The sequence below is a fragment of the Enhydra lutris genome, unplaced genomic scaffold (assembly GCF_002288905.1).
Source record: "Enhydra lutris kenyoni isolate GAN:26980312 unplaced genomic scaffold, ASM228890v2 scaffoldscaffold1, whole genome shotgun sequence".
Lineage (NCBI taxonomy): Eukaryota > Metazoa > Chordata > Mammalia > Carnivora > Mustelidae > Enhydra > Enhydra lutris.
Window position 1 is genome coordinate 93,538,073 of NW_019154085.1, and position 18,092 is coordinate 93,556,164.

Here is an 18,092-nt window from a genome sequence, read left to right on the forward strand (position 1 = left end):
ATTGGACTTTCCTCCAGATTGTCATCATGCTACTGAAGATAAAGTTTACTGAAGTCTGTGGGAATTCCATCATGTTTTCTTCCTCCCATTTCCAAACAGGAAGAGAAGGGTTTTCAGGACCCTTGGGAAAATAAAAAAATTAAACACACACCCACAAACAACTTGAAAACAAAATGGCAGACCTAAGAATCCTTGACTCCATGTTCAAATGAAGTTGAGGAAATATTACTTTTGCAATATTTGTATTCTGCCCAATGTATCACATCATGAGATTCCTCAAAAAACTGAGAATTCTGAGAGCTACAAAAGAGAAAGCGGTTAAGGCAGTTGATGTCTACATTTGGATTTCTTTTTCAGGTTACATGTCTAAGTCTCCGTCGTAGGCTAAGGTCAGAGGCTTCTGTTGGGGAGGTGTGCTTTGATGTGGTTTTGGCTTCTTGCTGCAAAGAGAAAAGAATTCCTCAGATATAGGTTCACAGAGCTCTGTTTATCTGCCAAAGACAATTACAAGGTATAGAAATTTATGTGGTTAAATGACAAAAGATTGAGTGCTCTGAACATGTGGGTTTCTTTTTGGGATACTTGTATATTTTATTCCTATTTTAAGGACAAGCTATCATTTTTTTCCAAAATCTTAAAAATGGTTTCATGGAAGAACTCGGTAGAGAGCTACTTTTCCTCATTCTTGTTTATACTCAGTAATGCAACCAGATGCTGTTCACTAATTCCTAAGCTACCATGACCCTCCTATCAGAGATATTTCATAAGAGCAGCTGGAACAGCCAGACTCCTCCGCCTTACCCTAGTGGTGTTCTTAATTCGCTTCTGCTCTGACCTAAAACCTGACATTTGGATGCCATGTCACCAGAGTCTGCTAGGAAACTTTCTCTGATCCTGCACCATGTAGATAGAGCCACTCTCGCCTGGTCTCTGTTTGACCTGAGGCTGACAACTTTGCCAGGTCAGGGAGGGCTGCTCTTCCTTCTCACAGAGAAGCTGAAATTGACCAACCTTGGCAAATCGTACAGTGATGGCCCAGATGTGGGGCAAAACAACCTGCATTATACTTTGTTTCTCAGTACGGGTAAAACTCAATCTATGAAGTTTGATAGCTTGAATTTTACCTCATCGTGCCCCATCCCTACCATACTGTTTCTCTTCCTTCCTCAGTGCCTTTGCTTTGCCATGCCTTTAGATCCCAGCTCTTTGGTGTTGCCAACTCTTTCCTTGTCTCCAAATTATTTTACAGCAGCATCTATCATTAATTGAAAGTATGCTCAGTGCCAAGCCTTGTGCTCAGCATTTTACATAAAATACCTCAATAAACCCAGAACAACCCTGGGCGTGGGGTGGGGGGGAGCATTAGGGTTAATACTTCTTTACAGAGAAGGACCAGAGAGGTCACTTACCTTCTCCCAAGTGACTGAGCAGCTCAGGCTGAAATTTAAGCACGTCTAACACAGACGCCCAGGCCCTTAACCTCTTCAGTGCACTCTCTGTATCCATCCCATTAACTTGGCATGTGGTAGACACATTTTTTTTCTGAACATAAGAATTTTTATGCTTTGAACTTAGAAAAACACATTTTCATGTGTACAATTCAGTGGCATTTAGTATATTCAGTGTTGTGTAACCATCATCTTATCTAGTTCCAGAACATTTTCATCACTCCAAAGAAAAACTCTGTACCCAAAAAGCTGTCTTCCTATTTCCCCTACCCTCAGCCCCTGGCACCCACTTAACTTTCCATCTCTTAAGGATCTGCCTATTCCAGATATTTCATACAGTAGAGACCTACTACATGTGGCCTTTCTGTCTGGCTTCTTTCCCCCAATGGTTAACATGGAGACTTTTGTATTATGTGAATTTTACCACATACACAAAAAGAGATGCCTGATAGAATTAAAATGAGCCTAGAGAGTATCACCTAGTTTAAATGCTCAAGTTCTAAAGTTTTTTTTTGTTTGTTTGATAATGAACATTACAAAAAGAAGAAATTAAAAATGATTTTAAAAATCACTAAAGGAAAAACCACAGATCCTATCAGTGCTCCTGCCTGGTATCTGGGGTGCAGTGGGGACTCAGTGGATGCTGAGGGCTGGGCATGGGCTGCAGGCAGACACCTTCCAACCAGGGAAGCTGAGGACAGGCAGAAACCAGCTCTAGCATCCTCTACCATAGGAGCCCTACTTTCTGATTGTGTGCTTCTCTGAAGGGTATTCACTGCATGATTATTAGAATAATATTCAATTTTATATATAAGCATATTCCAGTGGCTCTAGTTCTACTGCCTGGCCCAGACTCTAGCATCAAGAATGGACCCAGCTTGAAATGAGGTCCAGAGGATGCTAATCTGCAGCATTTAAAAGTACTAAGAGATCACATCACAGTTTAGGACAACCAAAAAGGTGACAGCTGTGCATCTACAGTGGTGGTGGTGCTGATGAGAGTGGAGGTTGTCTTAATACAAGATGGTTCATCTGAAATGACAGTTGGGATCTTCTCCATCCTGTATCTCCTGTCTTTTCAGAGGAGAAAGGAAGAGAAGAGATGTAGGTGCTTCCAAATAGTTCTTGACAATCTGTTCTTAATTAGCATTTGCCAAGGGCTACTAGGCATAGAGAAATGAAAGAAGATCTCTGGGGAGTGGGGAAGAGGGATAGAGATGGCTGGATCTTTATATTGATGTTGCCTGGGAGACATCTAAACTTGGCTAGCCTGTTTGTTGGGCCTATAAAATTCTGCTCAAAATATAAGAGATATTTTTATGAATGAGTTCCCTGTATGGGATTATGGAAAAGAAAAGGGGTCTCCTAATACATAGGCCTTAAATCCTTGTGGGCCATGGAGTGCGTTGGGGATCATTTGGATGAAGACCTCATTTTTTATGAATCGCTTCAAATTGGGTATCCTCTCAACTGCTACTAATATCATAACTATGAATATGTGAGATCTGAGAAATTTTAGAGTTTGAAAGTTCTTAAATGCTGGTAAACTGAGTTAGGTGGTATTTGTCGGGTAGCTGTGACTTTATAAATCTTCCTGACTAGCTAAAAAATGAGGAGAGGGGCTGTCCGTAGCAAAGTCAGCAACTAGAAGGCCGGTCTTGAGAGGCCCTGCTCTCTTTCCTTTCTCCCTTACTGGTACTCATTTTCCCCTTAAGAAATACTTTTTCTCTCCAACTCTGGTATCAGGAGAGGTGTGACCACCTCACACTAAATCAGGACCCGCGGATGCCTGCCACATGGGCCACCACCACTCATCCTGTACCCACGGTGGATCTCTAATCCATCACACTATTCTTCCCTGTCAGACTGAGGTGTCACCTCATAACTCTTCCTAATGGAGCCCTCTTGACAGCCACCACCACTTCCAGGGTTGGCAAAGGGATAAAGCTATTATGCAACACCGATGGTAAGAGACCATTGTGTGACACACATTTAAAGTGACCTCCTCCAGGATCATTTGCATTTTAGCAAAGGACAAACCCAAGAAGGCAGAAAAACAAACTGATAATGAACGGACAGCATACTGTGGGGAAATTAACAGCACCACTGAATTCAAGCCCCAGGGACCCATCCCCAGGCCAGGAGAGATTAAATAGCTTGATGAACGCCTGAAATGGTCTTTGGTTTATGCAGCCACTCATGAGGGCAGAGCCTCGGGGAGTAGGTGCACTACTCTGAAATGTGGGCACCACGATGGCCCATTTACGGAGAATGGATATGCTGGAGTTATCTAGAGCAATTTTCTGGCACTATGTCTAGACTGACTACAGGCTCACCCAGCGCTCATCTTCGCTAAATTACCTCATGGATCTTTTCTGCCAGGGGAGCAGGGGCATCAGTAATATTTCAAAAACTTCGAGCACTAATGGTAGATGTACAAAGGGTTGTATCTGAACGAAGTGGTCCTTAAGAAGACAATTTTTCTATATTTTCTCAAAAGCATTTCTAAGTTTTATTATAAACTGCTTTCATCTAAAGTATACACCTAAGGCCTGGCATATTACAGCAGTTCTCTTGTCCTAAGCCTTTTATTTTGGGGAGAAAATATAAAATCTCCAAAACTGTCATCGTCTAACTCCTCTGCAAGCTATTTAATAGAAGAAAATGCCCTGAAAGTATCTATTTGGACTCTCTAGGCAGCTCCCGTGTAACAGGAAATGGTAGGTGTTTTGATATCAATAGGTCTGTTTCCAGGTCTATAGCTTACTTGGGAAACAAGGAGCCTCTGAAAAATATGAAAACTGTAACCACTACATTGAACCTAAAGGGTTTTTAGGGTCACTCAAGAGAAAGAAATTGCACACCAGAAGACCAGTGGAAAGCACGTAAAGCTCTGGGCCTAGACCAACCTAGAAGTGATTTTACCAGGCTCATGACCTCAGATAAGTGATCCTCAGAAAAGTGAAATAACTTAGCTCGCTTTAAAATGGGTACAATAAGGGGCGCCTGGGTGGCTCAGTGGGTTACAGCCTCTGCCTTCGGCTCAGGTCATGATCCCAGGGTCCTGGGATGGAGCCCCACATCAGGCTCTCTGCTCGGCAGGGAGCCTGCTTCCTCCTCCCTCTCTCTCTGCCTGCCTCTCTGCCTACTTGTGATCTGTCAAATAAAATCTTTTAAAAAATATATAAAATGGGTACAATAAGAGTAACAGCTCGGTAGATTTTTGTGAGGTCTGAAAAGGCAACCTCTGTAAAATATTTATTCATCCACTATTCTACTTCAGGTGGTAGAGGAGGGAGATATTTAAGAAACAACTATAATCACAGCCTAGACAAGTGCCAGAGAGGAGGAGGAAAGGACAAGTTATTCCAGACTGTTTAAGGGGAAAATGCTGGCATTTGCATTTTACTGGGAAGAAGCAACAGAGTGTCAATAGCTAAACGTGAAAATTCATTCTAGATGAATGGAAAAAAGGAGAAAACCCTGGAACCAGAACCCTCCTTGTAAAATTAGAAGGTACCACTGTAAGTACCCTAATATAAGGTTACTACTCTCAAGAAATTATCCTTCAGGATAATTACATCCAGTACATTCAGTACTTGGAAGTTTTTCATATAATGAAGCATTTGTAATACAAAAAATACATAATAGACATCAAAAATATACATGCACAGTACAGATATAATGGTAAACTTCCCTAATACAATGGGTACATGGGGTCTTGAATAAAACTTATGAAACAGCAACACAAACTAAAAGTGCTGTATCTCAATAACTTAGAAATGAAGATGGTAAACTTGAAAAACCGAACCTGACTGTGGAAAGGGAGGTGAAAGCAATAACGAAATGATCCGAAAGATGGACACGAACTTTGTTCTCTATGAAAGAAGAGAAAAGGAGTATGTTATAATGAACTAATTAATATAGGATTGTTGGGAATTAGAGTCCAGATATATAGCTATTGTGCTACTCCTAAAGGGAGAGAACTAAAGTCAAGCACTGAAGCTGAGAAAAAATGGATGTGAGAAATACTGTACCATATATATTTATGTAATTTGGTCACTAAAATAAAGGAAAATTACACTGATGCTTAAATTTTCTAGAAAATTGTTTCCAGAATTCAGTGATGTACCTAATTAATCCCCAGAGTTTAGAGTCATTCAGAAAGGGCCTCGGGGCACCTGGGTGGCTCAGTGGGTTAAGCCTTTGCTTTTGGCTCAGGTCATGGTGTCAGGGTCCTGGAATCAAGCCCCACATTGGGCTCTCTGCTCAGCAGGGAGACTGCTTCCTTCCCTTTCTCTGCCTAGTTGTGACCTCTATCAAATAAATAAATAAATCTTTGAAAAAAAGAGGGGGGACCTCAATAAATACTTAATTTTGAAGGACTAGAGAAATGTTAAAAGGCAAACTTAAGGACTATTACTACAAATTACTACATCCCCAATTCTAAATCCTATGGTTCCCTCTTCCCTGGAATACCTAAGAGATTAAAAATTAACAAGTGTGGTACATCCAAGTTTTTAAAGAAGAACAGACTATCTTATTCCCTTGCACTGTGTTGGTCCATTACTTTCAGAGAAGTTTCTCATCTGTTAAACCCTCATATCTTTTGTTGCAATATAAGACCTTTTCCTCCTTTTCTAATCTGTTCTAGTGATGAATGCAGCCTATCACTCTGAACCTCATATAAAGCTTTCAACTTCACATTTGTTCATTACAACAGGATCTAAGAATACACACAAAATTTATCGAGACATAAAAATTTGTCAGATCATTTGATTATAAGGTGAAGGACTAACCAAAGGTGTTACTTTTTACTACAGCTCTATGGAAAGAGTAGTTGGATAGAAATCCAATTTCTAGCACTAGAGGTGGCAGAAAGAATTAAAGTCATCTTATTTTCTTCACTAATTTTCACTGATCCAGGGCAAAGAGTTATAAACCTGTGTAACCTTGGAAACAGAATCTGAGGCTAAATGTACAAAGGCTGGATTTCAATCGAGATTAAAACTTGGGTAAAATTTCTCAAGGAGGGGTGCCTGGGTGGCTCGGTGGGTTAAGCCTCTGCCTTCGGCTCAGGTCATGATCTCAGGGTCCTGAGATCGAGCCCCACATCTGGCTCTCTGCTTAGCAGGAAGCCTGCTTCCCCCTCTTTCCCTCTGCCTCTCTGCCTATTTACGGTCTCTCTCTCTGTCAAATAAATAAAATCTTTTAAAAAAATTTTAAAAAAACCAAAAAAATAAAAAATTCTCAAGGAAATAGTTTAATAGATGATGAATATAAACAGCTCAATTTGGAGAAAAAAAGTAGAGTAACACTTTGATCTCATGAAAATAAAAAAAAAAGATCCTTTAGAAATTTTGCTTGGAAGCTAATAAAATATTCTCAACACACTTGAAAACATTCAAATGTATTTACTCCTGGCTAGTTTTTTTTTTTTCTTTTCTTAAAGATTTTATGTATTTATTTGATGGAGAGAAACTGCAAGTAGGCAGAGAGGCAAGCAGAGAGAGGAGGAAGGAGGCTTCCTGCCAAGCAGAGAGCCCGATACGGGGCTCGATCCCAGGACCCTGGGATCATGACCTGAGCCGAAAGCAGAGGCTTTAACCCACTGAGCCACCCAGGTGCCCCCTGGCTAGTTTTAAGAGCAGCTCATCAACTAAAATATATTCTGTACAGTAAACCAATCATCATTTTCTGAGAATAATAAATTTTTAGGAATAAGTCCCTTACAAAATGGAATTGACAGAAGATTTTACATCTGGTCAAGGTGGATAAACACCTGGCTCTACTATTTAAAATGTACTAAACTGGTTGTTTGAACCTATGGGCCAAGATAGGTCAATTTAAGAATTAGAATTTTCTAGAGTAATAGCTCTTAGCATTAACTGCAGCTTAGCATTACCTGGGATGCCTTTAAGTATCCAGATGACCCGGCCAAAGGCAAGACTAATGAACTCAGAATCACTGGGGGTGGGAGCCAAGTATCAGTCCCCAGGAGGTACTAAGAGATGCTAAGATACAGTCAAAGCGAAAAATAATCAAAATACTAAAATGGGGGAAATCCTCACTAGTGATTTCCCTCTTATACCTTCTGATTAAAAGTAGGTTGTATCAAATGAGGACAGGAAAGATAAATGATTTCAACTATTCTACTGTTGATAATTATTTGTGGGTAAAGGGTCCAGTGATAATGGGCAAGGATCTTTTAGTAAAACACATCACTGATCAGAACATGGAATATAAATGTTTTGCGAGTCAGTACTTACCAAAGAAGGTAGGAAGTAAATACTAGGAAAATCATGATAAGAAAACCTCCACCTGAGACGCCATAAACCCAAATTTTTACTCGGCCATCTGTTTAAGATAGAGATTAAATAACAAGCTTAGCATACAAAAGTCTTCTCATCTGAAATATTTATCCTCTGAATTCTGAGACTGGCATAAGTCACAATCACAGTGGAACTACCCACATGTGACAGCTAGAAAACATCCAACAAAGGTGAAAATGTAAAATGTTAAGACAGTATCAAATTTTTCACAATGGCAAACACACCAGTAATCGTTACTTCATAAAATCTAATGATTGTCAGGCTATTTTAAATGTATTTTTATGTGTCTAGTCTCATACATACAATACAAAAAGTACTGCAATACATTTTGACAACATCGAGAGAAGCAAAAAATAAAGAGGCCATCCTGTAAGCAAAGCAAATTACTGTCACCACTTTGGTGACACCTGATGTTGAGTGAACAAAAACTATATGCCCAAAAGTAATAAACTCACTAAATTATGTCAAATTATAACCACACGTGTAAAAGCACAGACATTATTTTTATGTCCTATCTGCCAGAGTTAAGAAAAATAAAACCACATAAGTCTGATCTATTTTGTGATTTTTACTGTTATGTACAAACTGAGTGTATGTATGGTTTTCTATGTTCTGTTTATGTGAGCACCGTCGAATGCCTGAGCATTCCCAAGGAACAGCCTTCCTTTCTGAAAGACAAAGACACACACACACACACAGAAGATTCATTACACTACATGAATTTAACTAACTGCACTTCCAAAAATCATCAGCATCTTATTTGAAAGGCTTCTGTGGGGTGAACAACAATCAAAATCTATGGTAATCAACCTTTGTTTGGAATAAAATCACAATTACATTCAATTATATTGTCACTCCCCATTAGAGTTTTTGCTTACAGGGCACTTTAAAACCTCAGTCAGGTTTTAGAATGAGGTTTCAATGTAGTAATGATATTTTTCTACGGTCATGAAACTTTTAACAAAGCTTTGATTCTGATCTCTTTGAAATACTAATGATGGAATCCCCACTTCTGAGTTTTTTACATTTGGGGGAAAAAAAAAGTCTTCACTAAGAGAGAAAGCACCTTTCATCTTCTTACTCCTAAACCTCACAGAGCTGAAGTATTTGGAGGCTCCAGAACTTTGAAATCCCCAGTGTAGAGTTATGTGGTCCTTGTTACTTAAAAAAGAATATAACTTTTTATAATAACATAATGGACAGGATCAAACTATGAAGAAAAGGTAAGTCATGAAAAATAAGTCGTGCTGCTACCCTCTCTTCAATTCCCAAGCCAGAAGCTACCACTGTTATCCTTTTCCTTTCCTGTAGCAGTTGAGTTTCCTTTTGTATAATGCAAACTTTCAAGTACAAGCATACAAATATATACATCTTTTTTTTTTTGGCAGGGGGAGATACGAATGGCACATATTTTGAATTCTACTTTTTTAGAAACAACTTCCCATGCTAGATTAGAAGACAGGTCTTATTCTTTTTAATATGAAGCATATTGGATAATTGTATCATTTTCTTTTTCCATTTTCTGTTTATAGACATTTAGATTGTTTCCACTATGCTTTAGAACAAACACTTGTAACAAACATTATTTAGTAGACATGTACATATCTGTATGATGGGTGCTTAGGAAACAAATTTTAGGTCCAACTGTATGATGTGTATTGCCTAAACGTCTTTCTAGAGGTTGCTCCAATTTATACTCTCATGAGAAAAGATACACATACATGTATTCACATCCAGGCCGCCACTGATGTTTTCATTAGCCTCCAAAGGCTAAGGACTTCACTTGTGGATTTGAGCATTCATTTCTCTAGAACCTCACACTAATTCTCTTCCTGAACTGGGGGCTACAGGTAATGGAGGAGCCTGGCTACATTTCCTACCACCCTTCCTTCAGATTTAAAGCTACTGCTCATTTAGTTAACAAAATGAATGAAACATTTTAAAAATCCATGACCTGCCCAGACATAAAGCAGAATCAGCAGCGAATAAGATACTGTGGGCATCCTGAAAAGTTGGCTGAGGAGTGTACATCTGGTTTTTCCTAGATCTAGTGTCCTTTGGGCCCAGGCTCTGGTTTTTTGCTTCATTTAAGCATATCATTAAGACACTTTTGATACACAGAGGCCTGGGGACTGGGAGGAATTCTCAGGGTATGTTTTGGATGAGCTCTTCTACATCTTCCCTCTCCACGTCCTGTCAGGCCTCTTTGCTTAGTTGTTATCAGCATTTTTGTTTCCTAGCAAAGGTATGTATGATTAGCACCAATAATCTTGCATTCATTTTCAGCATGCTTCGCAGGCAGGGAGCTAAGACAAATTCTATGACCTGCCTTGCAAATCTTCCTATCACTTACTGGTGATAAAACCTTAGTCAAATTCATATTCACTGTTTCAGACTTCTAATCTCAAAATCATTAGGTTTTTGCAACCTAATGAGATCATTCACTCAATACAACCAGCCCAGAACTACACATTACACGAAGCTTCTAATGTTCACTCCTCTCCTTAATAACCACTAATTCCTGACTCCTATAGGCCCAGCACTATGATAAAACTCACAACATTCCTGCAAGGTAGGTGTCTTTGGACCTGTTTCCTCATTTATGAAATCAGTTGAGAGAGATGAAGACATTATGCTCAATCACAAAACAGGTACATTCTGAGTTGATATGTCAAGGTCTGTCTCTGAAATTAAGGCTCTTTACTGTGTTTCTCAAACCATATAGAGTCCCTAGACATTTCCTGAGGTATCTGCAGGTTCTTGATTCTAAGACAACTTCTGCTTTTAATTTCAATTATGTACACATCTTCACAGTTAAAATGGCATTCTCTTTTGCAGAGGTAATTTACAATGAAAAGATAACTCTAAAGGTTAATAACATGAGGACTCAATTCCATAGCTCTTAGACTGGGCTTGAAAGAGACTTCTCTTCAACCATCCAGGAGAACATTTTACATTGAAAGGGACTCTCGCTTTATGACATTCAGATTTGAGAAACCTTGAATTGGACCACATCACCTCTTTCTTCTCTCCTCTTTTACTCCTTCCCTCCATTCTTTATGTCATAAGCATCAATGACAATAGGAACCCCGATGTCCCTCAAGTAAATGTGTATTTCTTACTCTTCAATGTACCTGGATCAAGAGGTTGAAGTGACCATCCTTTAAAAATGTCATGTATCTTTGAATTCACAGGTCTGTTTTTCCCTGCAAGGTTCTTCACATCAGCTTTTTTCTCCTCAGAGCCAGGTACTTTCATACAGTAATCCAGGAAACCATTTGACCTCATGATCTCTCTGTAGCCCTTCTCACAACCACAGACTCCACCCTACAGCATACAAAATAGTTTTATGGTTACATGGTGATGAAAATGAACAATGTAAAAGTTGGAATCACTTAATACCTGTGTGATGTGTTATGACAATTTGGGGTTTTTCAGCAATAGAGTTGCAAAAGAGATAAAAAACAGAGCAGTTCCTTTCTTGTGAATTCCAAAGTCAACCTTAAATACATCATCAGATCTCATGCCTTCCAAGTAAGAAATCACAATTCTTTGTCAATAGAGGGCATCAACTCTATCCTTTTCTCCCTTACAGAAATGTTCAAGGCATTTAATCAAATTATCCTCCATTCCCTGTCTCCCCAATGCAACTGTTTGAAATTCCTGCCCACTCACTGGAACCTGCTGCCCTTGATGCTGAGAAGTAAAGCAACAGGGATTATGTAAGAAGCGCCTTTGGGCTTTGTGCTCTTTGATGTCTGTTGCCATGTCAGCTGCTGAATGTGCTTACCACCTTCTACCACTGCTCACTAACTAGTCTGAACTACCTCTCTGCTTGCAGGCTTGGTTCTGCACTCAAGGGGGGCAGCCTGAGTGGAGAAAAAGAAAAAAGACTTCACCAAAGGCACACGTTCCACAGTCTTCCTTGGAGGAACCCGGTGTCACACTACAACACATTCCTAGTTGGCACTGTAACAATGTGTCCTTCCTGTTTCTCTGAACTCCTGATCATTTTCATGTACAATAAACCTCTCCAAGATGCTAGCTAGGGTGAGATGTAACAAACAAGGATTTCTCTCTGTCTCTAGAAGTGAAACTGAAAATAACTGCTCTTCTGTCCTCCAGTAAACATAAAGACAATAGAGAAGAATAGAACAAGTTAGGCATAAAATTATGAGTTTGCTGTAGGGGCACCTTACCTGAAACTATTTGGCATTTTTTGAACAGACTCTAGTCTCACATAGCCACTCAAGGCTGGGTGAGCCATAAGGATCGGTACATTTGGGTCATCGATTGTTAACTGAACACATGATGTTAAGGAACAAAAGATACTAAAGCTAAGGATGGCACCTCCATCTTCTACAAGAGGAAAAGGTCAGAAAAGTACATTAAAATTAATAATTGCCATTGTTTAGTAAAAGGCAGCATTCCTATAATAATGACAATACAGCATTTCATTTGAAGATATTACATGATGTTTAATAGAGAGCTAATTAAGACAATTAAGATCACCTCTAATCTAACTGAAAAGCTGTAGCCAATCACATGTGCCAAAAGTTCAAGGCAAAAGGTATTTATGTTTTATTAAAGAGGGTATCCAGACAGCTGGTGGAAAGCTACACCTTCTCTTTTGCAAACCTGATTAGCCTAGAAGTTGTTGCTGACCTCTTTTCTCCTCTGTAAGCTTAGGCACTAGCTTTTCTTTGGAAGGAATTAACCCACCTTGAAGTGAAAGAGCAATAAAATAGGATTGAGTGCTTGAATTATTTTTAACAGGATCATTTTTGGAAACAGCACATAATAAGAAACCTGTTCCTTTAAGGAACATGATAGAGGCACTGCTCCCTATGAGGGTCATTGATTAGAATACACTGCACATTTTGCATTAATTCCTGAGCAGTGGTAAATGGGAGTGAAGGGAGAAGAATGGAAGAAAGAGTTCTGCTTTAAAAACCAAACAAACAAAAAATGTGCACATGTGCATACATACTTTTTCTCCACAGGCAAATATTTAACTTATTTTAAATGAACTGAAAGTTTACTCATACTAGTGTAGTCAGTTTACTAAATAATTAGCAAATATGAACACTGATAAGATCTTTCAAAATAGTTTGGGTAGCTGAAAAGCTAATAATGAAAGAATAAATCAACTGAGAACATTTATTGATAAGCAGAGCTAATATGAATTAACTATCTGAAAGGCAGATTTGGCTATAGCCTTAAGACATGGCTCTATTAAAAAAAAAAAAAAATCCTTAATGGCTATGATTATTCCTGCAAATTCCTCTAGATGGTACCGTGAGCACATGGAACTGCTGCTAGGGCTGTAGCTTGCAGGACGGAAAACATCCACCAGCTTATGCAGAAGACAGCAGTTTAAGGTCTAGAAGGCTTCAGCCCGGGACTCACCTGTGTACAGTAGGAGAAAGGTTTTCTGCAGGCTGGATTACACTGCCGAATAGCAGCAGGACGTGCCTGAGGGGCGCAGCCTCCTACAAAGAAAAACAAAAACAAAAAAACAAAACAAAAAACACAAAACCCACCATCATTTGTGGACTTTTCTATGATAAATATTAAAAAAAAAATGGTTTTCCTCTCTGGGCACTCTGTAACATACTCTTTTTTATATGCAATGGTCCAGCTGTATTTTATTGATTAGGAAGAATTGTTCAAGATGGGAGGCTCTGCCAACAAGATGGTTGCGGTAGTTTTTGTACCTATTCATTGGCAAATGTGATTCTATCATAGGACTCTGTTTGAGGGCCACATCTGTTTGCCGGGCCAGAAAAAGAATGGATGAAATTTCAATTTCAGTTCAGGAGCCCAAAGTACATCTGCTCAAAGACCCATTCTTTGTATATTTTTCTCCAGTGCCTGAATACCCCAACTAGGCAATAAGCCAATTGGCAACAACCAATGTTAAAAGAAAGCCACAAATAGGTTCATGGACCACAATAGCCAACTTTTTGGTAAAGCTTTAAAATATGTCTCAGCCAGAATGCATACACACACACATATACGCGCAGTCACAAATGGAGCTTGACGCATTTTTTAAAAAAGCAAATGTATAAGCTCCTGGAGAGGCAGTCATACATCTGATACAGTACTTGCAGGTATTAAATATTTTTGAGTAAATGGATGGAATAATGTCTCTGTACTCTGCGATAATTTACACATTAGTTATGCCTTTCAGGAGTCAGGTACTAGGCTAAGAACTTGATGTACTGAGGGTAGCATTTAAATTGTATTTATGTAATACTGGTTTCACTTATAGATTCTAGCTTTTGCCTTACTATAATTGCCACCCAGTTATAGCTTATGATTGGGTACCTAGCAAAAAGCTTGCAGCCCAAGATGGTGTAGGAAACAGACCTATGTTTTTCCTGTGAACGAAGCAGCTAAATTCCTAGTGTTACTGAAAGAATAAAAATCCTCACAGGGTAAAACAAAACAAAACAAAAACAAAAACCTAAAATCCAGAAATATACCTCCGTGTGAATGGATAATTTGGACAGAGGAGCAATAACCACATGGTGGTGTTGCTGCCAGTACTGCTTGGGGGCGGCGGGGGGGGGTTTCCACTCTTTTAACCAGAGATCTCCAAAGAGCAGTGTCTGCGCCCCTGGGGACAGACTCTCTAGGGAATTGGTAGAGATTCCCTAGAATCTCTAGTAGTTTTATCTAGAGGACACCATGCATCTTCTAGTATCTAGAAGATACTAGAATTTGTGTAGCTCATACAAATGTTGTTTAAACTTAAAAAATGAAATGAAGCTGATAGTTAACAGCCGATAGTGATAACCCGAGCTCATCAATGGATGGCCCAGTGTTGTACACTGTGCAAGTCCATGGAGGAGAATTTGATAGTGTAACCCGCACCAGCCCGCTCTCAGGATGCTGAGAGGATGCTGCTTGTGATGTTCCTGGTTAAACAGATTCACAACGTATTCAGTTTCAACAATAACTTACAGAACGGGCAAGCAGCTTAAAATAAATTAGCATACGGATAAACTATGGATTAAAGAGAATACAATAACACAAATATAGGAAAACAAGACAAAGACAGGGCTAACAATTCTTCCATTCCTATGGAAGAACAGAAATTCTCATTGATATGATAAGCTCTGTCAGCTGCAGTAAAAACTGACAATTTTCTCTGAGAAGGCATTAAAAAACTTTAAAATTGAGATCATTTGTACAATCAGATTGTATCCACTGACATGAGTAAAAAACCTTTGCTCCATCTATGTTTAGATATTAAATAATAATAATGACTAGCAAAATATCCAAAATCAAGCTTCCAGTGCGATACATTTTCTTGCACTTAACAAATTTATTATATCTTTATCCACCCTTTTACGTTCAACTTTTGTATGTGTTTTATAATATGATATGATAGCATCGTATAGCATAGAATGTTGGGATATGTCCTCAAAAACTTTTTACTGAGAAGGTACATGATTTAAAACTTTAGAGACTGTTGTTTTAAACTCCCATGTGTCTTTTTCAGACTTTGTCTCAGAACATGATATTCAAGGAAATTTTATTGTGTAAGTTGTTGGATATTATGGGTCTTGGGATAAAGTTGTTTGCTTTCTAAGATGCAAAGGTCTATTACTCAGCCATAAGGATGGAGTCTTGCCATTTGCAACAACATGGTCGGAACTGGAGGGTGTTATGCTAAGTGAAATAAGACAGATAAAGACAAATACCATATGATTACACTTATACATAGAATCCAAAAACAGAAAAAATGAACAAACAACAACAAAAAAGAAAGAACCAGACATAAATACGGAAAACAAACTGGTGGTTGCAAAAAGTGGGGGCAGGGGGATGGGTCAGGTAACATGGGTGCAGAGGATTAAAAGGTACAAGTTTCTAGTTATAAGTCACAGGGAAGAAAAATGCAGCATATGGACTTTAGTCAATTATACTGTAATACAGTTATCATGGTGGGCATCTTGTATATAATTATTGGATCACTATGTTGTAGACCTAAATCTAATTTAATGCTATTATGCCAAGGATACTTCAGTTAAAAATTTAAAACAAAATAAGGCCTAATGACAATTTGCTATGAAGATCATCTAAGGCCACCTGCTCAGTCTTCTCTTATACTTTGTAAGCTAATTCTTCTCACAAACAGCAACACTCAGAGATCTTTTTGAAGTGCCCACACAAATCTTAGGCAGGAATACCTGTGACATTAATGCCATCTGAACGTTGGCACCATACAGTTCGTTCATTATTGTTCCAAAGACTTGCTTTCCATGTGTAGTGATAACATTTGCCTCCTGCAAGTAAATATGATAACAGCGGTTCTATTACACCTCACATAAAAATAGAATAAGCATTGATCAATCAAGGCTGAGAATCGAAATGTGCTTTTGGTACCTGTACAGGGGCGTGTTTCTAGAACCTGCTGAGGGCAGCTGTCTTGGTTCTCAAAAGACTGGACTATAAAAGCCCTTGACCTAGACTGGCGGCCCATGGTCTCGAAGCTTCTTCCATTGATGCAGGTTAATTCACATGTGCTCCATTCTGACCATTCCGTTAAGTGGCAGTCTCCTGGATGATTGTGCAGGGCAGAGGAAGGAAAATAATATGAAAACTGGCACTTGAAAACGTTTACCTGGAGAGGGTTCACAATGACATCTGTGGTGATGGCACAGTGACAGGGGTGGGTTGTACACACTATACATGCTACCTTAACCAATTTTTCACTTAGGATATGCTACGAATGATGATTAATGGTTTAACCTAGTTTAGCAAGAAAGTATAAAAAACTAAATTGCCATTACTTCAAATCATGGCAGCTTTATCTAGAGGACACCATGTATCTTGTAGTAATAATAAACTTCTCAAAACAGTAACTCAGTTTTCAAAGAGAGGCATAACGTCATAAAATAGACATCCATAGAAACCATATAAAAGGGAGAAGCTGGTCTCTGAAGTGGGATATCTTTGAGTATAAAGGATGTTTAATAATTTGAACATACACAATTGTGTGTGTATATAGATGTATGTGTCTACACACACCTGGACCTATTCAGCTACCTGAAAGACCATATCAGCTAGGTTGGTTATTAGGACTAAAAATCAACTCATACATTTTATGTAACTAATAATGACCTTGACAATTACAGAATGCTTTCATGAACCTATAGCCTTACTTGTTTCCACACACCATCTTTCAGGGGTTCATCAACTCAAGGAGCCAGTCAGCATTTTTTTCGAGTGATAGCCAGTGTGTTAGACACTGTCAGGTTAGGCATTATTAACAGATTTTCTAGATAGAATAATTGTTGGTCCAAGGCACTAGACTCTATGATCCTGATAAAACACCAGTGATTTGACAAAATTCTAACTTCATTCTTAAATTTCCAAGTCTGGTGCCTTTTTTTTTCTTTTTTTTTTTTTGCTTCTTACCTACCTTGCCTCCATTGAAGCTGTAGGGATCTTCCAAAGTGATAATTTTATTGGATTTTTAATTGTGGTTAATTCAAAATTTCAATTTCAGTGAGAGCTTTTCCAGGAAAAAAATTTTTTTAATGACTGTAAAAATCCACAAGGGAGTCCCTCCCAAAACTACATACCTGGGCAAGGCACAGAACATGGCTGTTTCAGGATGCTGTCTTGAAAGGGCATTTCTCCACACAGTGCAGCGTCTACACTTACAGCTGACTGAGAGCTTGAACCATTGTGGACCATGCAGGACAGGCTGCGGATCTGGACTCCTTCCCCACAGTCTCCACCCTATTAAAGCAAAGAATACTGTCAGAATTACCCAAACAATAAGCATCTCCCAGGTTTTTGGCTCTGGCCACCTCTCACCCAAGAAAAATCAGTAGCTTCCTTCTCTTGGGAGTTATCTTTCAATTGTTGACAATAAAGCATCACTGAGCAATTCTCCTAGAGCTGACAGAGAAGCTGAAGTAGAAATGCAAATTTATTCCATGGAATTTATGTACTCAGATTAGGACGATTCATTTCGGAACTCAGCCAGGATTGACTGAAAAAGAACAAACAATACAGAATTTGTCTAGGTGTATGTATTAAAATGGCCTAATCCATAATCACTCCCCAAGAGAGCATGTGTACAGCCACAGGGCATACATTTCTCTTTTACTTAGCTTGTTTTTCTTTGGTAGGGAATTCGGTACTTTCTTATATGGAATAGGCTGGGGTTTCCAATAAAACACCGATTTTCTCTCTTGCCACAAGAAGTTGTTTTCCCAGCATGCCTTCCTGTTGAATAATGTTTTTTTTTTAAAAGATACTTAATATAAATCCCACTCAGATTTTTCTG

At 38.9% G+C, this 18,092-nt stretch overlaps 1 protein-coding gene across 1 annotated transcript in view; it reads right to left on the reverse strand.

Moving 5' to 3' along the window:
- Nucleotides 1-358: 358 nt before the first annotated feature.
- LOC111145030 (thrombospondin type 1 domain containing 7B) overlaps nt 359-18,092 on the reverse strand; it is a 724,800-nt gene continuing 707,066 nt past the window's right edge. Inside the window, exons 21-27 of the mRNA XM_022499648.1 lie at nt 17,380-17,539; nt 16,178-16,351; nt 15,982-16,077; nt 13,190-13,272; nt 10,915-11,107; nt 7,718-7,805; nt 359-440 (exon numbers count right to left, since the gene is read on the reverse strand). Of these exons, the coding sequence (XP_022355356.1) occupies nt 359-440; nt 7,718-7,805; nt 10,915-11,107; nt 13,190-13,272; nt 15,982-16,077; nt 16,178-16,351; nt 17,380-17,539 (876 nt within the window). The remainder of the gene's footprint in view (nt 441-7,717; nt 7,806-10,914; nt 11,108-13,189; nt 13,273-15,981; nt 16,078-16,177; nt 16,352-17,379; nt 17,540-18,092) is intronic.